Below are 27,162 nucleotides of genomic sequence, written 5' to 3'. Positions count from 1 at the left end.
CTTGCTGCTGAGTTGAGAAAATAATGAGTTAATTATATAATAATAAAGGCAATCAGTGGTGCTGCCATTACTGTGGTGGTCCAGTTGAACTGAATGCATTTCCAGTGACAGTGGAAGCACCGTTGGGTTTTTAACACCCCCTTTAACACATGTAGGCCTGTGTTAATGTGAAAGACAGTCAGTTTGACAACAGTACCAATGAATTGGATCTGACACCGGCACTGTTGTTCGTCCTCCTTTTCTAAACAAATAAAACATCTAATACCAGAGAAATCTGAAATACATCACACAGGAAACATGCAGAAAATAACCTGCTTCCAGTGGTGTGATGGTTTGTCACAGTAACACCGATTTGTCCCGGTTGTATGTAGACAGGAGGCTGCTCCCCTTTAGCCGTTAATTAGGTGTTAACTGAGAATGCAAACAGGAAGAACACTTACATCATGTCTGTGTATCCTGAAATATGAAGTTCTAATCTAACCTGGGATGAAATTATAGTTATTTTCAGCTTCTTTGGGTTTATCATTTAAAATAAATGATTCCTTCTTGTTGATTTTAGAATGTGGGACATTGTAGAAATGATCCTTCACCAGGTCAAAGGCTAAAGGTTGAGCATTATTTCTAGCACTGTAGAATTGTACCAGAAGGTAGCATCTGCCAGCAGAATGCTGATCCAGTATTTCCAGGTACTATAGGAACCTTCTCTTCATTGTCTCTACAATACGACCTGAATCAATGCTGTGACCTTGGACACAGATCGACTATTTCTCCCGATTCCTAAGCAACACTTCTCCCATTTTCGTCCACACAACTGTTCCACAACAATTCTAATTACCTTTGGTTGTTGTAAGACTGAACATGAACTGGATGGTATATTTATTTACTAATTTGATGAAGAGACCAAGAAATGATGAAACCCAACAATCTGCATCACCGTGGATGTGAACACGTAGAAAATCTGACTTGTTGAAGAGGTGTACTTTAAAATAGACAGCAGCGTCGTGTCGCATCACAGAAGATATCAGAACCTGCCAGTCAAAACCCTTTCTTGCTCTCACACACGAGTGTTTGTGTTGCATCAGGCTTCCTGTTGATCCAGAATCCAGTCTGTGATTGACTTTGTGCCGGAGCTCGGAAAACACACAGTAGAGATGTGGTACTAACAGACAGGAGCCCAAGGGACGTGCAAAAGTCTGGCATCTGCTCAGCAGGCTGGGAATCCATAAACCAAACCCAGAATACATTTTAAAGCCAGCTGCCGCTGACGGCTGCGACATGATAGAAAGGCGGTCGGGAGGCAGAGTCAGTCACGAGGCTCGCGGTGCTCTGTTCAGCCCGGCACGGCTCCTCTGTTAGCCTAGTCTCTCCAGGGAGGACAGAAAGCATGATTTCCCTGATGTTCATTGACGAGTGCTTGATGCTCAAAAAGCCTATAGGTCGCTGAAGGATAATCAAGCCAAGCAAGGTAAAAGAATGATTGGTTAACAGGTTGAGTGGTGATTACAGTACAGCAGCCTCTATCTCAGTCTATTAAAACTACTGGGAGAGAATCTGTCAAGCTGGATCCCCACTATCAGCTCTGCAGTATTGTTTCACACTGGTAATGAATCTGCAATCACTCACATGGTTTAACAGATAGAGAGCACATGTTGAGGTCTGCGCTGCTTCACAGAACTCAGGCAAAAAACCACATAGACGCAAGATGTTCAGTTTGAATCTAGGCCAGGGCCGACAATGACTCGACTTAGAGTTTGTGCGTCCTATATAAAATATTACTTCCAAGTAGTGTGGAGATCTAAAGTACAACTGTGCATGCTCACATTTATGTGAAGGGTACAGACAGTGACAGTGGTGTTGGATGGCTCATAAAAGACTGGTCTGAATTCTGAACTGTTTGGAAGATTAAAACAAAATAGCAGATATGAATTGTTGCAGTGGTATTTGGCCTCACTCTGCTTCACTCTCCATTAGTATGGAAGTGAGTGGTGTTTTGCAGCATTGAACATTTCTAGAAAAATGTAACTCCGAATAATCCACATACTTCATTTTCAACTCTTTTCCTTGGAGCTATTTTAGTAATGAGTGCATATAAAACATTTGGCTTCTGTAGATTCTCCAGATGGACAATATTTGTAACAAATATGTTGCAGATGATGTTTTTTTGAATTGTAAATTCCAACACTTGGAGCACAACAAATGCAATTCCATTTATCATTTGAACTTAGACACAAATAATTCAAACTAAACCAAAAGTCTCTGCATGGCCAGATTCCAGCAGGAGTAGATGAGAACATGCTGTTTTTGTCATTTTGGTAAACTGAGTATTAATAAAAAAAATCTCAATTAGACATCCAGCAGTAGCAGAAAAACATCAGCTCATTTAGAATTTTGTTTCTAGGCACCTGATGAAGTTTAATATTCACTTTGTTCTGCTTCAGTCTGAAGGAACTTTCCAGTTCTCTCTATTTTTTTTACTTTTCTAGCTAGTGTATAAAGTGTTAATCTGAGCTTTTTGGCTGTAAACAGCCTCCTCCTATAGTAAATAGGGCCAATGAGAGCGACCAGAATTAATCAAAACAGAGAAGTTGTGGGCCACAAATCCAGAATAATTAGCTAAACTACCGCGTAGAACGGAGGGAAATTGCAGAATCAGGTAAAAAATTCTCTGTGAGTTCATCACTACGAGTGACCCCATTTACATTACACACAGCCATGTGATGCATTGATCATATAACAATATTGATCAGTGCAGCTTTAAGCATGCAAATGTTATGCCATTAGCTGTAGGTTGTAAATTAAACTTATAGGTCAGCCTGTATTTCATGTGGGGACTGTGAACAGCACTACAGCACTACAGTCTTCTGCACCTGAAAAATAACATATACAAATGTAAAGACAGCAAAAAACAAACTAGTAATTAAGACAGTTTCAGACTAAACACAATGAGTGTAAGTACTGGTAAAATGAGTAAATATAATTAGCCATTTTGCTCTTATGATAATTTAAACAAGAGAACTTCAGGTATTGGTGGATGTAGACTAGCCAAGCACACATTAATTTATTATAAGAGACTCAGCTCACGGAAGCCTTATATGAAGCCGTATATGAATTTGCTAATTAAGCCACTATCACTGTCCGTGTCCTCTTTAGGAATAAACCTTAAATTACAACAAATAATCGTGACTTGACCCCTCTTGAACAAACACAGTGAAAGCCAATCACTGAGCCCTTCCTTACCTGAAAGGCGTGTGGCGTGTCGTCCACACAATACACCCGCAGGCTGTACTTCATGGAGCCGGCCTCCATGCTCCCGAACACCGCCAGCTTCAGCCTCTTGATGGCAGCCTGCGTCAGGGGTTCGCCCACCAGGGCGTACGAGCCTGGCTGGTCCAGCAGCAGGTGGCAGCTTGTCAAGTCCATCAGGCAGTAACAGGAAGTGGACTCATCCTCCACTGACATCACGTCCTGCGTTGAAGAACAAACGTGGTCCACAGTTCATTCATTCATCTGTCACTTGCATAACTGATTTATTCAACGTTTTTAGATCATGGAAGACAGATTTTGTGTCTTTTAGATGATAAAATTGTCAAATTTCAAGAGACAAAAATACTAGCTTCAGTTTAATGATTGATGCTATCATTCATCTGACTAATCACCACATCTTGTCTCAATCTCTTAATGCAGACATTTTCAAAAATAATTATGTAGACCTATATGTTTATACAAAAAACAAAACAAAACATTAAAAACTGTTTTCAACAGTGGATATTGTGGAAAAACCAATGAACTACAATCACGTCTGTATACAATTGTCATCAATTTCAATCTATAGGCCACTACAATTGATATGAATGATGTAGTTAAAGTGTAGAATGTCAGCTTTAGTTTGAGTGTTTGCTAAAAAAAATATTGTCTTTGGTGTGTAGAAATTACAGCCATTTTTTATATACCCCCAATTACAGGGTTTCATCATACAGTGCTGTGAAAAATTATTAGCAGACAAGACAGGAGCTAAAGCCATTAGTGACATGTTAGCATTATATTTAAGTTTCACATACAGCCTTGTATATACTGCTTCAAAAGTATTGGAACATCAAGGCCAATTAGTGTGTAGCGTTTTTGTACATTGACATTTGGATTTAATATCAAAATGTGATGATGAGAATCAGAGGGGAGTGATGGGAAAAGTGTGAATCAATTGTGCTCAAAGAGTGCTCAGCCTCTTTTCAAATGGCTTGATAGTAGTGCATTACACTCATCAAGTGTGCTTTGAAACTTAGAAAGCTGATATTCATCACCTTCATGCATTTTCTCAAGAAAGCTCATTACTTTGCAAGTTGTAATTGTTTAAATTATACAGCCTCAATATTATTCAGAAACACTTCCAACTGAGCCACCCGACACAGCACACAGTTCGTTATTCCAGTCTGTTGTAGAAGTAAATATTCAGCTGCATACTGTAGATGGAGGTATACACGTAGATGACTAGAAAACTGGGCAAATTATCTTCTGCATACAGAAGAATGCATTCGAGATTGAGTTCTGGTACACTGCTGTTGAATAATGGCGGAGCAACATAAACCCAGGTTTAAATCACAAAGCGAAAACACACACAGGTTGTAAGCAGTCTCCAGAGAACATAGAAAACCATTTCCTACATGAGTTATGCTGTTAGTACATAGCAGAACACAAAATAGTCATTATGAATGATAGAAAGTGTTTTATTTATGCGATGGCAACAGCTGCTGGGAAGGAAGCACTTCATTCCAACAGAAATGGAGTCTTTTATGTACTGTCCTTCATTTTTGTCCCCTTTCTCTTTGCTGCCTTTCTTCACTGAACATCTGAGGATGAACAGAAGTCATTATAACAACCCATCTAGAAGTGAGAGTTGTATTATAGCAATGAGAAACAATTACTAGCTGATGGAAATATCTGAAAGAGCTAACGTCAATCTGTGTTTTTGCAACAAATGAATCGGCAAATGCTGCTCTCTAAAACCAGAAACTAAATGTCACCAATTTGAGGGAAAACTCCAAGATTCCCTTCAAAGCAAATGCATCTGAAAGAAAATTGCAAATGTCATTAAATATACAATTCAGCTACTTGTGACGCAAAATACAGGCTTTTATCCACGGTAAAATGCACCAGGTTTACCTTCAAACATCCAATATCACAATATTGTTACGCTGCATGTCGTAACCCCCACCCTAGCGATCCATGAAATACAGTGATTATGCTATTTAATGAGGAGCCGTGAGACCACGCAGCATGATAAAATACAGCCACTGGAACAAAAGTTATTCCCCTCACAAATAATCACAACTGGCACTGCTCCAATTAAAAGTTGTATTACAATCATAGTGGGCTGGCAGACAGCAAACCCCCACAAAGTCCACTTACACTACAGCATGTGTAGAACTGCTACATGGCCTGACGACACTCTTTTAGTGTTAACATACGGAGAAATAAACTCAGATGATACAGGATACTTTATTTAGCATTGAATGAGGTGTTAGCACTATCTGATTGTACTGTAAGTATTCACTGATGTACAAACAATTTAAAAATGTGAGGTATAAAGAAGATCCTTTTAAATCATTAAGCAGATTTGATGTGTCTTCATCGATGATTAACATCTAAGATAACAATATGATATCCTCAAAATGACACTGACGTGTGACTTCGAGAAGCTTTTCCCTTTGTCATTTAATGATTTGTGCAAACTCAAAATACAACTTAGCTTCTAGATAATAATAGATAATAAAACACGCTGCAAGGCTTCATTGCTGTTTGGAGTGTGGATTTAAAAGATTTTGAACTGTGTTTAAACTTTCTTTCCCCACAATTAGTTATCAAAGCACTTGCTGATAACTGGTGAGAGCCGCTATGGAAGCTCAGTATTTATGTGAAATGATCTTTCTTGTCGATTCAAAAACACACTACACACACACCAAGAACCAAAAATGATTCATCATAACTTACGCACTCAAAAATCAGTGGGGAACTGCAGTATGGTATCTGCATGTTATAGCAGGAATACTCCAAAGTGAACTAATTTTAGTCTTCCAAATATTGTACTGCTAAGTAATGTCTGTGATTCTTTTTCTGCAGGTGAAGGCTGTAGGAGTGGGGACTGAGGGGGTAGATGGGTACAGATTCCTCAAGCGGAGAATTAATGTTTGCTGATTTTTATTGATGCGGCCTCTGCTACTTGTAGGAGGAGTGGGTCTTTGTATTGCACCCCTTTCTAAATAAAAAGCTACAGAGCTCCTTATAAAAAGCAAACAAGCATGCAAACGTACACTAGGCCCAATAGATTTTCTCGTGGCAAATGCAGTTTATTAGATCGTAAATTACGATCAGGCACTGCTCAAAGGGAAGCAACATAAAGTGAGAAATGCTCCCACTTTGTTCAGCCACATTCATGTCAGGTGTTAGGATGACTTCTGTGAATGTCTGTGCATTTTATACCTATCCTTTGTGCATCCTCATAAGCACTGCCTAACTCACTGCAGTGTAGTCTGAATAATAACATACTGTGGCGAAGAGTGCTGAGCAGTCTTCAGTGAACAGTGAGTATTTTAATGACAGCTCAAATAAGAGTATATTGATGGCGTTGTGCATTTGCACGTATTGTGCATTCTCAAAACCCTCCTTCGTCTCTCTTAAGGTTAGACCTTAGTGGTAAGTCATTAGTTCTAACCAAGAAGCTCTGAGGTTCTTTGTGCCCTTTTAAAATTAAACTAGAGCCAAATCTCAAAATGACAAGCATCTTTTTTATTCATATTCCCTCCAGTCTTCTTCCGTTCCTCATTCGCAACACTTGCACATCTTGAGGAATTGCCCTCTTCCGCGGAAAAGGAACTCTTTTTATTTCTGTCAAACAATATTCAAGCTTGTAAAAAGCAAAACATAAGGTAAACATGAAGCTGAACCGAAGCGAGGAGGAAGAAGCAATACATGGCCGTGACGCCCCTATTAGCTAACAGGAAGACGGCTGAAGAGCTCTTCAGCATGTTAATCTCTGACTGATTGACCTGAGGGAAGCTGACATGGTTTCTAATCGGCGGCATCAGGTCTCAGAGAGAGATGCTACAATAAGACATGGTAGAAGAACAACTGAGGTAAGTGCTCTGCTACTTCTGCTACTACTACTTTTCAGGACATGTAAAATATAAATAGATACTGATCAATCTCACATGTAAATACAGTATGTGTTGTGTGACCTGTGTTGCTCTATGTCTGCAGAACAGCTTCAGTTCAGATGGTTGTATCCAAATATGTCAGAGTGTCCATATTTGAATGTATGCAGACGACTTAACAATATACGTACAAGCATGTATGATGTTCTACAATTCATGCGCCAAATTCTGATGTAAATAAAGAGTTGGAGTCCACTGAGTGGAAGTTGTAGTAAGAGGACTGTGGATTAGTTTTAAGTAGCATAGCATTGGAATCTGTGGGTATGAAACCGCTTCAGCAAAATGTCAAATGTCTGTTAAACGACACACTGTCATGGCTGAACCACACTGAGAAGATGGTAATACAACTCTGAAGTGGTCCTGTACTCAAGAGTTGTTCAGAAGTGAATTAACCCTTGGTGTTATCCAATCTTGATAGATATCCAGCTCCGTAGTGGTGTAGTGCTAAATACTGTACAGTACAAGCATGTATATCATGTAATTCTAACTTGGTAGGTTAATGTTTATGTTTCTTGTTACTGCCGCTTCCATTAATTATGTAAATGGTATGAATCTGTATTGTTACTAATTATACATTTATACAAGAAGAGAAGCGCAGCCTGAAAGACAAAGTCTGGGGAGGAATAACCCATTTCCAGATGCTCCACAGCTCACACGACAAATCTGAGGTGAACTATAAAGTTGGCTACATTAAAAACACTCACAGCGTACTTGACTACACTACACTAAAGGAAATTAACTTTAGTGGTAACCTAGGTTACCCTGGTATGGTAACCTAGGTTACCCTGGTATGGTAACCTAGTAACTTACAGCTTGTTAATTACATAATAATTAGAATGAGTAATTGTTCCATTTGCAAAATTGCAATTTGTGTAGTGCAAAATATGTTTTCATTTATTTAGAATTACATGGTAATTAGACTACAATTGAACTAAATTCATATCATGTTCAACAAGTTTGAAATTTAAGAGTAATTACACATAAATTTGTGCAATATTAAGGCAACAATTGACTTAATTAGCAATAATAATAACAACAATGATAATAATAATACACTCAAATTAAATCATTTACATTTCAGATTTTGTCCACAGTGCATAAGTGATTATATCAAGACATATATATAATTTATTAGAAATTCTAATTTCATGATTAGAAATTCATTACATTTGTGGAACAATTACATGTTAATTATTATGCCATTAGTGGGCTATAATTTGGTTAAGGGTGGCCTGGCAGGGTAGGGGGCTGTGAAGTTGGTTAATTGAGGCTGCAGCACACCCATCGTGTACAGTACAGTACACGGGTGTTCAGACACGATCGCAGCAGGGAAAAGACAAACTACAGCCTTTAAAATAAAGTTAAGAGCACAGGGCATAAATTACTTAGCTTATAATGATTATTATGCCACGTCTTTTATAACTTAATTAATGGTGACTATAGCTGCACAGGTTTCTTTGACTTCCAACATGACCCTTGACACATATTGTTTTTCTTAAGAAATACACAGAAACTGTTCTAATTAGCTCTGCGAATTCAACATTTTGACCAGATGGAAGTTATGAGGTGTTGTTTCTTCCCTTTCGGTCACTGTAATTGTTCTCTTTGCTCTGGCAGCAGAAATACTTACTTTAATTAACACTGCATTCTTTCAGCAGTTTGTTTAGTCAATGCTAAACTAATAATCACATTTCCATGACAACTGGGTGACAAGGGACATGTGAGATGATCTGATGCAGCAGAACAGCTACTAACTAGAAAAGTTTAATAGTTGCCCTACTGTTAATGAGAAGCATCTGACATTCAGTTGGGCACTTTGTCTTAATCTTTATTTCCTGATGTCACTGGAAGAAACAGATCATCTACAATCAACAGAAGACAAAATAGCCACAGATACCCCTGTGTGTGCTCTTCATAGAGACTCAACCCTGAACCTTACGGTTGCTGGACTCACAAGTGTCAGTGCTCCTAACCCAAAGCGTTTACTGTAGCTGTGTCAGCAGGAGGAGCTAAACATAAGAATATAATGTTTGGTTAGGCAGGGGGCAGCTCCTGCATGTGGCTCTTTAACTCCTCTGTAGTGGCTCAATGGCTTTGTCATAAAAATATGAATCGGAAGAAAACATTTTACCAGCAAAAAATGGTGAACAACATAATGGCAGAAGGTTGACAGCGCTGCTCCGTAACAGAGTGTGGTAGCTCTCTAGAGAAGAGGTCCTGCAGTTTGCTACTTGCGCAGAACATGTGAAACCCCTCCTGAAAAGGCCAGACCTATCCAGACTGGAAGATCTCCAGTGGCTGCAGAATTTGTATTTCATGGAGGACATGACCAGGGGTTACATTGGGATGGAGTGCACTGATGCTGACATCCAGAGGGCACCGAGCCAATGCTGAGCTCTGTCTCCTTCAGCATCACGGTGCTGGCAACATCACCGCTTTCAGACTCTGTGCTACACTCAGCAAACAAATGTAGAATGGAGCTCAGGATCTGTGACCTTAGTGAGTCGCCGGAGAAGAATCACTGTGAGGGCTCAAATCATATTTTGTTGCTCTGACAGATCTTTTTTTTTTCCTTTCTGGCCTAAAACGTCTCTTCAGACAGTAAAGGCTGCTGACCCCTGGTTACCACCATGTAAAAACTAAAGAAAAATGAAGGGCGATACACACAGATGGCATATAACGCGTGTCAAACACAGCATCTGCATCTGCTGTGTGTGTCACGTGTCGTGTGCTTTTTATAAATGTTTTTTTTTTTTTTTTAATCTTGGACAGCAAACATGCTCTCTGCGGCCACATCAGCCAAGAATGATCCAAATAAACCGACTGTGCCACATCTTTCCCAAAAGTTTCATTTGGGATTTTGAGGTCATGTTTGCTATTTTAAATGTGGGCCACCTCAGTGTTGCATGTTTGCCTTAGGAAGTCCACATGTGGATGCTCTCTTTAACACTTCTGGAAAGATGCAACGTTGAAAACCATGTAAATAAATGTGTGGAACGTTCCAATCCTGCTGATGAGTAAATGGGAACTACCCAATGGATTGGGAATCATTTCAGAGCAAAAACTACAGACCTGTGTGAGTCACTGTGTCCAATCAGCCAAATCAATTAATCAGAGCAGGGTCCCAGTTGCAGAACTAAAGAAGCAACTGAACTCTGTAAATTATTGGTTTGTGCAAGGGATAAAACTCTAGACATTGTGAGCACACGTACCAGAAGAACCCTGCCGGCGAGAACGATGCTGACTGCTCACACACAGACAGAACAGGTTTAGACTTTCTTTTTCAGAAAATAAAGAAACTTTGAAGACAAATATTTTATGTTATCAGCTGGACAAAGGTTTTGAAACCAAAACAAGAAAGAACACAGCTCATATCATACTTAATTTTCTGCCACTTGTCGACTATACTTATTGACCTAATTTCATCCATCTCATATATTCCGTACATACATTGAGTTTTCTGTATTGATTTTATTCTGTATTGTGTTGGTGTTGGATCTTTCCTGGTTGTGGTTCCCTTTCTTTCTGTCTGAGTTCAGAGCAACTGTAACAAAGCAAAACGATTTCCCTCTGGGATTAATAAAGTTTTTGGAATCTTGAATCTTGAATAACCTTCATATTTATATCCATCGACAAAAGCAGAGAATGTAAAGAGCAGGCGAATCTGGCGGCTCTTCCTCTAAATAACAAGCTCTTTTAAGTGCTGACAACCGCCAAAACAGCCAGGGGCGAACCAGCAGCATTCATTATTCTGACCCATGCTCGGCTTGCCAAAACTTTACGTCAGATTTACATTTACATTAATTCCTGACTCTTTATCATTTCCCCCTTTGCTTGTCTTGTTATCGTGTTGCTGCTCAGGAAATACAAGCAAATAATGCAAACTGTCGACAGAGATTGGGCTCGTTATGCCTTGGGGCTTGGGATTAAGCTTCTCGGGACTTCATCCAGACCTGTAAAAGTAATCTTCTTCAATGGCGGGTTAATAAAAAAAAAAAAGAAGAAAGAAACAGAAAAGGCTGACGCTGTTGGAATGAAAATACATGGAAAAAGATACAATGCTTCCTGTTGCAAAGCACCAGAGCGAAGCTCACAAGATACGTAAATTAACTCGTGTGAGTTGCCCCGCTTGGTTGTGTTAGGTGTCAGTGGTACGTTTGTGTCATCATCTGTCGAGAAACAATCTCCATGATTCTCCTCCTTATTTCCCTCATGTCTAAATTCACTGTGCCATGTCTTTCCTCGTCGGCTAATCGATACCTCACCCCCACCCACCCCTCCCTGACAGCAGCTATGTCCCTTCCTGGCAATTACACGCTGTAATTGTTTCTTTATTTTCCTCCTGCCGGCCTGCCGGCGTTACCTTCATGTGGCCTTATGTCACCCTGTGGACCCACAGAGGACATAATGTTGGATCAATCAGCTCCCCCACAAAGCGCCAACAGTCTTTTACGGCTCACACATAATTCAGCAGTCATGTGTCACTCAGACTAACCGGACCTTTTACCACATGAAGCACATACGCTGTACAGTATAAAGGTCAGTGAGCAGAGGGTGAGAATAGAGTCACGGAACATGACTTTAACATTTATTTACCAAAGTCACTGTCCTTTACCGAGAGACCTTCACTTACTGTACGGCAGGAGAAAAAAATGGGTGAGGTGAAATTATGACCTTCCCATCATCAGGGGGTAAAACAAAAAACAGCAAACAATCAATTCTGACAGTAAATGACATCGGGTGTTAACACTGAAAGCTCGCTGTCGACATCCACGCTTCTAACAGCTGCTATACTGGCAGGGAGAAAATCCTGGGCTCAGTCCTGCGAGCAGTCAGATAGACCGTATTTATACTGACTGCTGGCAGATCCACATGAGGTTATCTAATCAGACAGTTATGTAAAATTCTATCCAGGCCATATGTTACATTTTACTGCATTCATTTCAGCAAGCACCACAGTTGGTATATATTGGGCATTGTTTTAACATAAGGAGCATTTCATGTTTCTAAACTTATCTTCAGTCATTGTTTGAGTAACAGTCACAACTTTAAAATCACATAATATGAAGTAGAAAACAGTAAGCTGCCTATACTACATTAATATTCATTTGGAGTTGTGTTTCCAGTCACCTAATCACTGTAAGTCCAATATAATTTTAGCTCTGTTTTGGTCTCCACTAACTCACGTAAACATACCGCACTCTTTATTTGTGATTTTCTTAGTCAGCTTGCCACCAATGTTATCTGTGGTTTGCTGCTGAGCTGGTAGCAGCAGGAGCTATTTTGCTTGACATAGCTGGAAACAAGTTGGTTTAGAGTGAAATGTGTGAACTGTTACACAAAAACTATGAGTTAGAAGAAGATGCTGAAGAATTCCCTAGAGTGGAAGGTGACCGCAGAGTTGAGTGTGCGAGCAAGTCAAGCGTGTAGTGTCATGCAGTGCTAATACAAACAATCATCCACAACTACTACTGGAATCAGCCAGGAATATCTGAAGTAGCTGCATTAGTTGATGAAGACACAGTGAGTTGGATAGAAGGCAGGCAGGTATCAGTATCAGTGTAGCTACTCTTTGTTTGAATTATGATGTGTCTGGTTGTCTATTTTTTTGCGATGACGTAAACAACCGAGCAGGTACCTGTGCAGTGTATCAGTCACATATTGTGGCTGTGATTCAAATAGTTTTTAATGCATTTCACCTGAGATAGGTGGCCAGTGGGTGGAAATGATTAAAACACTAATTCAAGCGATCACAGCGAATGAGCCTGTGTTATTTATAGATTCCAAACTTCAGTGTGGCAACGTCACAGCAGGACCTCAACAGTTTAAGACTTTATTTCTGAGCACAGTCTTTCTTCATTTTTGTGTTCTAGTTTTAAGGTGTAGCAGGTTATGTAGTGCAAACATAAAGGGTTTTGATGGGTTGATCCTCCCTTCATCCTTTTCAACATTTAACTACAAAACTTAATAGAGCGAGTGAAGGAAAACACAACCAAGTAGAGCCAAATGCCATGTCTGAGCCCAGCTAAGCTGGCCTGCACTGCATTTGACAGGTGTGGGCCTGCAGCACTCACCTCCCATTTGCTGTCCTGGGTTTTCCTCTTGAGCTGGATGTTCCAGTTCTCGGCGTCCACCTCAGCACAGTGAGCGATGGTCATGGCCACTGGGCACAAGAGGTCCAGGCCTGGAGGACCGTACGTCACCTCTGGGCCAAGGAGGATTTCACAGCCCTCCAGTGTTTGGACACTAAACACACCATGACACACACAGAGACATACACATACCGAATGAGACACACTGCAGAGGATACAAGAAAATAAGGTAGTGCTGGAATAAATCTAGTGCAGAATGACTCCTGTAACTGTGCCTTTTGATGGCTGCTTGCGTTCAAAGTGCATTATACAGGAAATGCATTTTTGCTGAGAGGGGTTATCTACATGCATGTATGCAGTAAATTACTATGCTCGAAGACTGAACTATGTGTTAATGAAATTCTTTATCAAGTTCTATAGTTGTATCTTTTGAATGTCACTACCTTGATCCATAATTTGTGGTAATAAAGAAAAGTTGAAACAGCTCAGTTGCACTGCTGTTGCACATGGCAGCACCATTCCTGCTGTAAAGCATTGATGATCTTCACGTGACTTTTCATTTTCAACTTTTTTGTTTATTATCTTAGTTCTATTATGTTTAAAATCTCTCTTTGAGGCTCTGCTGCCACATGAAAAACAACAAGCTAATGAGGAGGTTATAAAAAGAGGTGGGCTGCAAACAAAACGTGCCTGCAGGCTTGCACTTCCAGGTGTGACTCCCTCAGAGCAGCAGTGATGTGGACTCCTGCTCCTCAAGTTCAAGTTATTGCTACACAGCAGAGTTGCTGGAATTTGTTTGAACACAGGTGAAAAAGTCAGTGTGATTTGCCGGAGAGTTGGACTGAGCTCATTAAAAGCACCTTATAGCAAGCAGGTGTTGCCAAACGATGGTGGCAGCAGCAGCGGCGGCAGGAGTAGCAGTGCCGGAGGTTGGTTTTCAGAAAAAAACAGAAAAGGCTGGAGGAAAATAGCACCTCAACTAAGCCTTCTAAGCCTGCATAAGTCATCACAGTTTGGAGATCTGAGCATTGATTGGAAAGGTTAGCTCCCCTGTCATGTCTGCTGTGGCCTTAATATACAGCTGAAGAATGACGAAGGGATGCCTAATGATCATAGCTGATCAGTGTAAAATTCAACACAAGCTGTTGTCTGCATATTGAAGATCAAGGTTAGTCTTGCAAGTCTTATTGTTTCTGCCCATTCAACTAAACATTGGCCAGGTCATTGGTGAGCACCTGTTACCCTAGCATCTTGAAACAGCAGCGCACCCCATAAATGAGAGAGACCAATCTGTCTGTTTAGCTTAGCAACTTAGTGCAACAAGCAAAAGACCAAGAGCTCACAGCACTGGTGCAGGTTGCATATTCTCAACTAGAGGTAGCTTTTGCTTTCTAATTTTGAACGTGGAATACATACTAGCGCCACCTGCTGGTTTGGGGAGTTATTTGCTCTCATCACCACTAGTTGTTTGTTGAGTTGTTGCTGGCTTGGTGTATCTGGTATCGCTGGCCTTATGGATATGCTCAAAATCAATGGGTTTGCAACTTCTCATTTACATTAATTATCAACATATGATATCATTTTGTTAACAAATACATCTCTTTCAAAACGTATTTGTAGTGGCAGTTTAGTTGTGGTTTTCACGAGACCACTTCTAATGTGCTGAGGTAAAGTCATATGCAGAAAGAACAGTAGCTCCTTCATTTCATTCTGCCAACTTGGCAGAGTTAGAGTCCCGAGGGTCCTGATTTGGAATATTATTATTTGGGATCCTTACCTTTGACTTTATTAGATATGACAGTTCAGAGGACCGTGTTGTGCGTAAAGGCATTAAAGGAGGCACTGTCTTTTAAGTGAACAGTGAACGAATCAGAACTAGAGATGCAAAATGGATGGATTTAGGATCTGTAGATGAACTCATGACGCAGATGTTTCAATATGCCACATCAAGCAAAAAAAAAGTTGAACTTGGATTGAACCACCATTTAAAGCAGCATATTTCAGCAAAATGATAGATACTGTAGCTTCAAGCAGCATTGCCACATTCTTATATCTGGAAGCCATAACTACAAAACCCCAATTACCCTTCACTCTATAAGACATTTCATACTGCCGCATGCTCAGTGGCTAATAAAAGCTAACAGCATGTATTTCCACATGTTCTGCTTTCTCTCTCGTTCTCTCACTCACTCACGCCATACTCTGGAGTTGAGACTTTGCTCATTATGTACTTTTATGTAAGAAAAAGAAAAAGTTGACTCATGTCGCAGTGCAGCTTGCTGGGTACAGCGTGGCACCAACACCATAGCCGTTAAGGGTTTGTTTCCCACTGAGAGCAGCCAAGCTGAAAATGGATGCCCTCACTGTGCTGCTCTTGGATAAAAGCATCACTTTAAATGGCATATGATTTACCACTGAACAACTGATTGTTTACTTGCACTGCAATGATTCACACAGACTTAATTGTCTCAACACTCTCAAAAATGGCACTCCAAATTTATTTCTTTTTGCAGCCTCCCTCACTTCCCAATTACAGCCTAAACCCGAGGAAGGTGAGAGGGTGAGAGGTTCATTTTTTCTGGCTAACAGGCCGTCCCTCACACCGTTCCCTGTGTCTTTCGGCTCACCATCAGTTTTTCTGTCACGTCAACGGCGGCACTGCTCTTGACGAGTCCAGAGAGCGCTCTCTATCTCTCAGCCAACAGCGCTGAGCCTGAACACACATTTAATGCAAAGTGCAGGCGAGGAGCAGATTACCCAGATCCTTAAGTAGCCTGCAGATCGGGTCAGCGAGTCTGGCAGCAGCCATACAGAAGTGCCCAAGGGTAGCGGCCTTTTTTTCCCTCAATTCCACTTGTCATCACAAGAAAGGCTCTATACGGCAGCTTCTTGAGCTCCTAGATGAGGCGCATTATTTAAAGTGAGTGATGACTAAGTCCTCTGGGATCCAGGGAGCCGTGCAAAGTGGCAGATTGGGCCGGGAGAGGAGACGGCAGGCTTAATAAATGCACACATTAGCACGCTCCATTAGCTTCACCTTTATTTGCTTGTAGGCCCCCACCTGTTTGTCCCACTGTGCTTTTGTCCATTTTTAAGTTAAGCAGACACCTTATCGGCCACGTGGATACATTAATCAAAGGCTTCTAGAGGTGAAGCTTTGTGCATCCATGCAATATCTACAAAGGCATGTACTTTTAGTTCCCCTAATTTCATTATCCATAACATCTCTCTCCTGCCACTGCTGCCTTTTAACGGCTACAGTCGTTATTGCAAAGAATTCTTCAAAACAACTTCAGCAATCAAGGACTGACAAAGTTACTTGATTGAAAGAACTGCTTTGTAAAACACTAACAATAAGCTAAACTAATAACCCGTCACCTTAAAAAAGCATTACAAGGCACTGTGGCTTGATTTATGACACAGTCACAATGACTATTGAACTAACTTTCATACCACTTCATCTCGAGTCCCAGACCTCGGTGTAACAGAACCCATTTGAATGGGAAAATGAGTGTAAGCAACAAGGCTAATCACTTGAAACAACTCACCATGCTATTTGGTCACTTATCATTGAGAGTCCTGTTCACATAACTAAAAATACGACTGAAATCACTGAGCAAGTTGAGTAATATGGTTGCTTGAAGCACACGGCGGTGCATTTTGCCAATGGCTCTATGAAGAACAGTCGTGCCTTGCGTTTGAAATGTTTCAGGGGCGTTTCCACCCATATCTTTATGTACACAGATGGTGTGTATGCACTATACACTCTATATACTAAGTTTTTCATAACAATACATCAGACAAATGTTTTGATAATGAGTCCATAAAAGGAACCTGAGCAAGTAGGAGGGAAATGCTCACTGTCCGCTCTCCTCTGTTGCTTTTGTTTTGAGTACAGAGACGTGTGTGTTGTTTGAATGAGAATGAGAATTCTCCAAAAGTCATATATACAGCACCAGAAATAATTAAAATGTTCTCAATGGTTACAAGGATGCAAGTCTGGTTCAAAAAGTTAGTATATCAGGCACCAGTTCTTACATCACTCTCCTCATTATTGCAGTATCTCTCATTCACTACTTCTCACACACTTTATCACACATGTATTTGAGTAACCAGGCTAGTTGGCTTTTCTTGTGTAAACTGATTTCTTAACTCCGATTACCCTGCCATGTAAACTTGTAACTGGGTTTTTTTCATGTATGTTTTCATTTTAGATGGTTTGAGCTTTAAAAAGCACCGTGTGTGTCCTGTGAACTCTGAACCTCTCAAGAAATATGTCATTGGTCTCAATGATCATATTGTACGTCGATGGATAAATGAATCGTGTGCCTCTGAAGCAGTCAAACATTTTACATCCAGATATATCTCAGTCTGCAGTTTGATAGCACTTACTTCTAAAGTGTAATGTCACCTCGGCTGTGAGAAAGAGTTGTGCGCTCTGGAATGAAACAACGAGCGATGTGACCATCCAGATCTATGGACCATGAGAGCTGACGGCTTAGAGTAGGAGCTGCCAAGACACTCGCCATCCAGAAAAAAATGTCTCAGCTGGATCACTCCCTGTGGACACCTGGACTGTGATTGGAGAGCCAGGCATCGAAGCAAGAAAGCAGTGTCATGTGCATGCATTGGTGCATCTTAAAAATAGCTGATCCTGCCATGTGCTGTGGGAGTTCTGAGAGTTTTCACCTTCTGATTTATGACTTCAAAATGAAACAGGAGCATCAAGACAACAATTCATGTTCAACCAGACCTCTTTGAGAAAACACACAAGGAAGCTGCAGCAGTTTCATCATTAAAGGCATTTTCCAACCAGGAAAAGTAAGGAAAGGGAAGCTGTTAGTATTGTAAGAGAAATCCCTCTTACTGAGGCACAAAGCGCTCATAAAACCTCAGAGGCAAAGGGAGTATGTCTGACCTAAGCAAAAGTGTGCCTTCAAAAGATTTACATGAGCCTTTGAAAAGGTTTCAAGAACACATCTTTTTGTTGTTGTTGTTGTTGTTGTTGTTGTTGCTAAAAGAATAGGAGCTTTAATATCTAACAGGGATTGAAAATGGACGCTGCAGTGGGAAAAGTAAGGATCCAGATCTCTGCATGTCCTCTGACAGTGATTGACAGCTGGTGAGATGACAAGCACAACGGACCACAGGGAGGAATATGGTTGTCTACAGTAAACATCTCTCTGCTTACACAGAGCGACAAAAATAAAAAAAACAGCACTTGAAAAGAAAAGATGTGGCTGAAACCAGATACTGTCAGGTTGGAGCCTGAAGCATTTCAAAGGTGGAGAAACCAGACGCAGGGAGGAATCTATGAAAGCAGACACAAACAGCTCTAGATCTCTGGGTGATAAGTAACTAAGTACATGTATTCAAGTACTGTACTTAAATAAACTCAATGTAGCTTAATACAGTATGTTCATGGAAAGCTTCCCAGACTCACTGCATAGCACTGCCAACAGTGGAGCCACTTCTAAACAGGAGTGGATGTACAGAGTGGCATGTAGGATCTTGCCCCCCTGCTATATATATGTATATATGACTTTTGGAGGATTCTCATTCTCCCAACGACTACCTGAAGCACAGGGCAAAATGTGCAGGCAGGTAGTGGAACAGGGAGATGGAGGACTGGTTACAGCTGAGCCTAAAGCTCTCGAGACTCACGCTGCTGCAAGTTTAAGTTTGTAGTGATGCTGATATTTGTCGTTGTACAGCACAAATGTGAAATGAGTTCACATGAACTATTATCTCCTTTAAAACAGAGGAGAGTCACTGGTGTGTAGCCTGCAAGATTTGCCCTTAACTATAGAGGCACATTTGTGAACAGTAGAAATGACGTGACTGTTTCTGATTTTTGAAGTTGTTCTCTGCTTGAATCCGACCTGAACATTTCACATTTCTGCAGAAACTATCTTTATAAGGGCGCAATCAGAGCCAGCTTTGTTTGTTTATGAGATCAACAGCATCGGGTTTAGTTCCCTGATCTGATTCAGTGGAACTCAGTTTTGAGTTGTGCCTTTAACAATTTGTAAAGTTTAAACATATGGGTGGGTAAAAATTGACTGTGTGCTTGTAGTGGGTGAAATAAAGAAGAGAATGAAAACAACAATAAAAATAACAGCAGTGTTTTTCCTTAACTAGTGCAGCTTTATCACATCTAATTACCATTTGATATTTGATAATTGATAACGCAGCTGACTGATGTGTACATAGATAATTACAGCATTAGACATATGCAACCTTATGCAACTGCAGCTGACCGTGGAAGTATTTTACACATCTGACTGGGACAGTATAGACTCCTACTTAGAGTAAAACAGCTACAGTCTGCATGAGTTTTAAAGTGACTCATTACATCAATCAGCAGTCAATAGTAATAACACAACAACACAAAGTGTTGAATTTTAATGCTGGCTATTACTGACATGTGTCAACAACACACAGTGCATCTGTGTAGCTGCAGACATTAAAACCACCAGGTAGTGTTATTATATCAAGTAAGGATAGGCTACAGGTACGGGTTTAACAGTTTGTACAGTACTTACTTACTTACAGTATTATTTTAAGTAAAGAATCTGAAGTGGTACTTCTACATCTAGTAGACTACTTTTTTTTTTTGTTACTTGAGTATCGAGTTAGCATCTGTATGTGCTGTGTGTCATATCTGTTGCCATGCTGAGAATAAAGAGCACTAAGATCTGATCTGTATTCTTGGAGATCAGTAAAAACATGTGTCATATTTCTCTAAAAAGGAAAACTGAAACAAAACTGAACAAACTTCTTTTGAAACTGACCTCAAATACAAAAACTGACATGACTGGCACAGCTCACTCTCTCCGCCACTGTTTGCATTTCATTATTTCAGTGCCCTGTCGAGGCCTTTTTACTGCTAATGTGTGCAGTCTGTGGGGTCTCTTTTCTTTTGTGACTTTGCTCAAGCGGAGCGGTGCGAGTAAACACTGACACTTCATAGGAAACTGGAAACTCTTGTGGCTCTCCGCAGGGGACGAGTGTGCAATAAGCCCCCCTGGAGAGACTCACAGTCCATCTAAGGGTCATTGCCTTAGCTGTGATCGGAATATATAATGTGCATACTGCCAAGATGAAAGGCCTCAGGAGGCATCGGCGCCTCCTATTCCGCCGTGCATGTCCATCAGCAGAGCACCGCGCTACATTCATCACCGCATTCATCATCGTTTAAACAAGCTTCCTGGGTCGTGACTCTCTCCCAGAGAGATCCACATTGTTGACACCGAGTGGAGTACATAACTACATATTGACTCTCGGCAGAGTAGCAGGGACAAAAAAGAGATTAGAGGATTGGAGGTTTGACTTTGCTTCCTGCGAGTCAGTTGGCTAAATGAAGGACTCTATTGCAGAGCACCCCTCCCCTCCTCCTCCCACCCGGGGTGAGTTTGAGTTTCTTCACAGCAGCTGGGACATCAAAGCCCAGACTACCACCTGTGAGGGGCTTCTGGAAATGAACAGCCATATCATGACACCTAGAGGACTCCTATAGTGAATGAGGAGATAGGTTGTGGTGCTTGCTGAGACCATCTGTCACACAGCCTGCTGGTAAACACAGCAAGACGAGCGGATGGCCATGGCGAGGGTGACACAGCTACGCTCTGTATGTGTACCTGCTCTACTGCGCAGTGCATTTATTTATTTATTTGTTTATTTAAAGGTCAATATCTGGGATCACTGTGTTGGAAATGACCATATTTAATGGCCTGTATTTTATTGCTATAACTACTGCTACGGCCAGTCAAAATGACCCCAAGAGCACAACATCAATAAGGTAAAGAAGCAACCCAGAGAGACAGCTAAAGATTTGAAGAACTGGTTAACATCTGTGTTCATGAGTCTACAGTAGGTAAAACATTAAACTAGCAGAGTGTCTATGGCAGGACACCACGAAGGAAGCTACTGATTATTAAAAGAACATTGCTGCATGTCTGAAGTTTGCCAAAGAGCACACTGACACTGCACAGCAGTATTGGCAAAATGTTTTGTGGACTGATGAAACTATATTAAACTATTTGGGAAGAACACACATTTGGCATAAAAAGGGCAACATTATCAACATGAAAACATCATCCCAATCGTAAAGTACGGTGGAGGAAACATCATGATTTGGGTCTGCTTTGCTGCATCAGAGCCTGGTCAGCTTGAAGTGATTGAGGGAAAGTTGAATTACCAAGTGTATGAAAATAATTCTTCAGCATAATAAAATATCACAAAAATAATGAGAATGGGGAGAGAGAATTTGTTGGTGTTATTATTTTAGGTACATCATATTTGTTAATACTCTGGACTTAGATGGAGATCATATCATCATTTATGACAAACTGTTGTCACTGTATACATGATGTAGCATTAGCTGTCTTTCAGCAGCAGATCTGGCGAGAGGTTCGGTTACAGTACAGGATGCAGGTCATTTATGTTTCAAAAGTGCTCAGAGCCCAGTAGAATTTGGTGTGTCAAAGTGATTTAATAAAACAAATACATAAATAAATAGGCCGGTGGCTCAATGTCGAAAAACTGACACATCCAAAAGAAACAATAAAAGAGACAGGGGAGAGTGTGGGGGAGCAACAGAAACATACAGATGTGTGTGAAGCAGCCAACTGTTTCATTTATAATACTGCATCAGTGAGGGAAGGAAAGAAGAAGTCTGCAGCTGTGTTTGCTGCTCCACTGTCCTGTCCTGTCATTTTTGAGATTGTAGGTACGTGGCTGTTGTAGTTGTGGACTATAACATGAAAAATTATTTTCTTCACAAAGAAAGTAATACAGTCATTATAAATGTACAAAAGAACAACTATAACAATGATACAATTCAAACATTTGGTTGATAGTGTGGAGTCACATGCAGTTTGTATTGGAACAATAACTCAAGCAAAAAAAAAAAATAAAAAAAAAAAATATTAAAACAGCTTTGAGATCACACATCAGATCAAATAGAATTCACATAACATAGAATAAAACTCTGTTTATTGCAGTTGCTTTGATTTTTAAGTGTCAGTTTGTACATGACTAAAGGCTGGGTGATAAAATATTCTTGATAATAAGTGCAACATAATCTTCTATAATATTAAACTGATAAACTGATGAGTAATATGCCATAACTGTATCTGTTCTGCATTTGCGTCAGCCCTGAGTAAGATCACTCTATTAGGCTATAGCAAGTGCAGCTGCTACTCCAGCAGTAGTCGAACCACAAGTCAAATTCATTTGTCTCTGCTGTACAGTGAAGGCATCTGAAAATAAATGAAACCTGTACAATCTAATGCAAACCAATACAGCAGCTCTGCTATGAATTGTACTTTTACAAGGCTATAATGTCTGAGTTTGTCAGTGGGAACTGGCAGAAAAGTGATAATTCTACTATATGTTTATTGTAGAGGTCATGGTGCCTGGTGGAGTCGTAGCCGAGTGAATTATATTAGGAGGTGTTTCGGATCCCTCACACAATTTAAATAGCTTAGGCAAAACATTAGTACCGCCTCTGAATATAATACACATAACACTTCGTCAGCCATGTGCTCGGTACACCATTGGTTTCTTTCTTTTTCATGACATTCTAAATGCTTGTACTGGCTATACCCAGTGATTGCTTTTCTGATTGTTTCTCTTTCTTTTCTCAGATTCCCTGTCTATCGTCATGCTAGAGTTAAGATCATCTCATACAAACATTTAATGTTTAAACCTAAAGCCCAAATGTTTTGAGTGTACATCTTATACAAATGATGCATTGCACTCAGAATGCATTGAGACTGGAAGAGACTGGGACCACAATGCATTGAGCATGTACAGTATATTCTTTAAGTTAATTACAGTACCCCTTCCATTAGCTTCATGCTACATTTATTCAGTCACTCAAAGTCTGTTCATTTATCAAACTCATTTGAAGCTGGAAGCATCGGTGATATAAATGTTTACCTGGTCAATGAATGTTCAATTGCTCTAATACAGTAATTAATTAATCACACTGGAAGTAAAGGACTGAGTGAATAGCATGAAAGAAAATCCATGAAGAAGGAACAAGCATTCTACAGCAGCCTGTCCTGCCGTCCTATTACAGCTTCTAAAGACACTCATAATAAATCCCCTCATTTATCTTTAAAGCGTGGAAATCTTGTTTTTTTTTTGTGTGTGTGTAAAGAAAATGTTGAATTAGGCATGACAACACAGGCTAATTAAACACTAACCAGCTAAAAGAAGAACATCAGTGTACTTGGATCGAATTCTGTGGTAATTAAGCCTCCCAATGTTAGAGCGTCTTAAACTTGTAACTGTATAATCTGCTTCAGCAGTACTTCTAAAGAAGTGCTGAGAAGTGAAGGTCCTGCTGAGCGCCGACTGAATAACTGCTGCAGCTGTGAGGGAAGTAACCTAGGAAGGTAAATAATTAGAGAGGAACAGGACAGTGAGGACGGAGAATGGAGAGTCCGGGGAGATGGATGATAAGATAGAGCGAGACTGGCAGACAGATAGATGTGTGAAATGATATTTGGGTAAACTCTGGCCTCACCTTGCCTCTCCCCGATTGATCAACACGTGCATCTCCCAGGACATATTTTCAGCCACGGCTCTGTGTGGCACCAGCAGGCTGACCCCTGGAAAACACACACAAATGTGTCAACAGACACAGCTTCAGCGGAACTGACAGCGTAGGGCAAACTAAGGGCTTACACAGTGTTTTACACACAGGGGTTACAGAGAGATTTTTGAGAGCTTCATTTTACTTCCATAAACTCTAGGATATTAAAAAATGTAAAGCTTAAGTTGGTATCTAAATGACATTTAGCAGAAATATAAAAATAAATATTTTATTTTACAAAGAAAAATACTTATTTTGGCAAATACAAACACTGATTATATTATGAATACACTTATATATATTCATAATATACTTTGTTTGCTTGAAGACATGTTTTACTAAAATGGTTCAAATTTGCACAGGACTGAATTGCTATGGTTTTGATTGGGAGTTATCAGAAATCTTTGTTTAGCCCTCGATATGTACATAGCTCATTGCCTTACCGCACTTCCTGTGAGTCAGTATCAGTATGGTATAAGTATGCTAGCTGTTCAGTGTTCTTTGTATTACGGCAATACCAGATTACAGAAACATAAATGGCTTTAACACTCTTATAGTGCTGCATCTGGTGGTGTATTCTTTATACTATGATGGTTTTCCCCAAAATTTGATTTTAAACAAATGGAAATTTGTCACCTTTCTTTATTGAATATAAAAAATTATAATATAATATTAATAAATAAATAAATAAATGGTGTCTATATAGGCTGTCAAGCACATATAGGCTATGATGGAGCTACTTCACTTCAATTCTGAATTCTTTCTGCAGTAGCAATCCCCTCACTTCACATTTAGTGCTTTAAAGAGCTTAAAGCCTTAAACCACTGGACACTTTTTACCACAACGCCATGCAGTTCATTACCACAGACAGTTATCGTACTCTTCAATGTGAGTTATATGAGAAGGCCAGAGGTCATCGCTGGCATCAGCATGCCTGTGTTATCTAAGCTGCTGAGACAATTTAACATCCTTAGTTGAGTTCAGAGCTGAAAACCACAACATGAGCTCACAAAAGAGACTAGCTTCAAAAGTTCCTCATGCCTACTGTGACCTGGGGAAGACTGGTTTCTGGTACTCCGCTACTGGAACTGAACTGCAACACGATTTGAAGTCAGAAACATTCATTCCTCTGGGAGAGTGATCTTGGTGTGATCTTTTGTACTGTGTATGCAATTTGTTCTCACTTCTTTTTTATAGAATCACATTTTGACATTTCCTGACTAAATATAGTTAAACTAACTAATCTGCACAGGTGCCATCTAATCTCACTTTTATATTAAGCTTAAAAACTAAGTTTTGCATTATTCTTAATTAAACTTTAGGGTATTTTGATCTGCAAAATAAATGTCACCCTTTATTTTTCAAGCTTCTCTTTTAATTTCTTTAAAAAGATGGCTTTTTTCTGTTTCCTTCTTAGTTACCCTTTTGTGTCTTATGCAAATCAATAAAACTTACACTGAATATGTGTTACACAAATAGAATTGTTGACCCTGAATCTTAAAGGTTGAAAAATATTTAGTTTTTAATTTACCACGATACGCAGAGCAACTTAATTCGTCTTGATATAGAAAAAATCATTTCTATTCTACTGCAGATGATTTTAAAGCTCAAATGTGATAAATTATGAACTCTAACAGAGTCACAGACACAGCATTTTTAGAACTGAATGTTTGGCTCACTGCAGCGATGTTGCTGTTGCCGATGTGGTTTTGTGACTGATCATCTTGAGCATAAACATAGATTCTGGTATGAAGTTAATTCATTCTGCTCTCAGCAATTTGTCACCAGTTACATCACTATCAAAGTGTACAAGGAGGAGGAAAAAAAGCATTTCAGCAAATAAATCTACAACTGACCATTCCAAATATGCCTAACAAAGATTGGCAAAACCTTTCAAAGCACAATTTGTCCAGCAGGATCTAGAAATTGTAACTGTACTGATAGGTTGTTATTCTACCATAACAATTTTCCACCTATGTTTGTTGGTATTCTTAATAAGGTTTTTTATCAAACTAGCATATAGCATGAAGCAAGCCTTAGAACTACGAGATACAACAACAAAGAATCACATCAACTAATCAAATTTATCTTAATCAAGGTCAGCTTTCAATCTGAATAAGACAAATATGGAAATAAATTGCTGAATCAATATCTGGTTGAAGTACAATGTAAACACCATGTCTACATTGGTCACTTTTGATCTAGAAAACAATCTATTTACTGTGACCTCCCAGCCAGTGAACTACTGATCATCTGATCATGCAGCATCTTTTAAGAAGAAAGCAAAGATTTTTATTTTTTTGTCAACAAGTGTCAACAGTGCATCACTGCCCACCCCACCACAGTTGCGTGACACTATTTATTTATCTGTTCCTGCATGAATTGCAAAGCATTCACATTGAAGAGCAGAGAGCATGTAGCAGCCATGCTTTACCCACTAAAGGCATCATTGGGGTTTCGGCAGCTGTATTGGACAGTTAGTATATTATAATACTGACTTTGAAATGTGCATTAGAACCGATTGGCTTTCATTGAATAAACACTCTGTGGGGCGCTGTTGGTAAAACATGACCTGCATATCTACATACAGTGAGTAATAAATGAAAGATTTTCAACCAATATGGTCAACAACCACTGAATATGTGTGTAGCATCAAAGGGGAACACCTTCAGTTTTCAAAGGTAAGGGTCAGTCTAATCAGCCTGAGAGCTTTTATAGCAGGTAAGTAGGACCTGGCAAGAACCTAGTTAGACCAAGGACACCTGAGTGCTGAGTTAAAATGATGCAGTTTATTCTGTTTGCTCACTGATATAAATAGGGTGGACAAACTGATTGCAACATCTGTCAATATAACAAAATGCTGAGCATTAAATGCATGCTCAGCACCATGAGCATGCATTTAAATCAAACTTTAAGTTATTATAACTTTCATGAATGCAGGATTAATTGCAGGCCTGTAGTGTTAGACTGAACTGTTTTTTTCCAGGGCATGCTGTCAACCTCATTAGTTTATAGTGTCCCCTCTGAGCTTCTTTTGTGTTGTGTGTGGCTTACAGCATGTTTTGCATTGGTTGGGTGCTACTGTTTGCAGTACTGTGTATGTGTTCACAGATTCATGTTCTGTTCTTATTCAGCTGTAATAATTTGATGCATGTGTCTGGAGAGGTGATTGAAAAAGTCTCTCTTTAGGAGACTGAATTTAAAAGTTTAGTGTACAGAGTTATGCTAGCTTGCTTCCATATCACTAAGGTGATGAGAA

The 27,162-nt window shown here is 39.9% G+C and overlaps 1 protein-coding gene across 2 annotated transcripts in view; it reads right to left on the bottom strand.

The window, feature by feature from the left end:
- Positions 1-27,162, bottom strand: part of unc5db (unc-5 netrin receptor Db) — a 174,883-nt gene that overhangs the window by 10,721 nt on the left and 137,000 nt on the right. For both annotated transcript variants that reach the window (XM_026343481.1, XM_026343480.1), the window contains 3 exons: positions 23,835-23,919; positions 13,280-13,451; positions 3,238-3,465 (listed from right to left, as the gene is read on the bottom strand). In XM_026343481.1, coding sequence (XP_026199266.1) covers positions 3,238-3,465; positions 13,280-13,451; positions 23,835-23,919 — 485 coding nt within the window. The remainder of the gene's footprint in view (positions 1-3,237; positions 3,466-13,279; positions 13,452-23,834; positions 23,920-27,162) is intronic.

This window comes from Anabas testudineus, chromosome 9 (genome assembly GCF_900324465.2).
Source record: "Anabas testudineus chromosome 9, fAnaTes1.2, whole genome shotgun sequence".
NCBI lineage: Eukaryota > Metazoa > Chordata > Actinopteri > Anabantiformes > Anabantidae > Anabas > Anabas testudineus.
The sequence above is the reverse complement of the archived record's forward strand: the minus strand, read 5'-3'. Positions and strand labels throughout refer to the sequence as shown.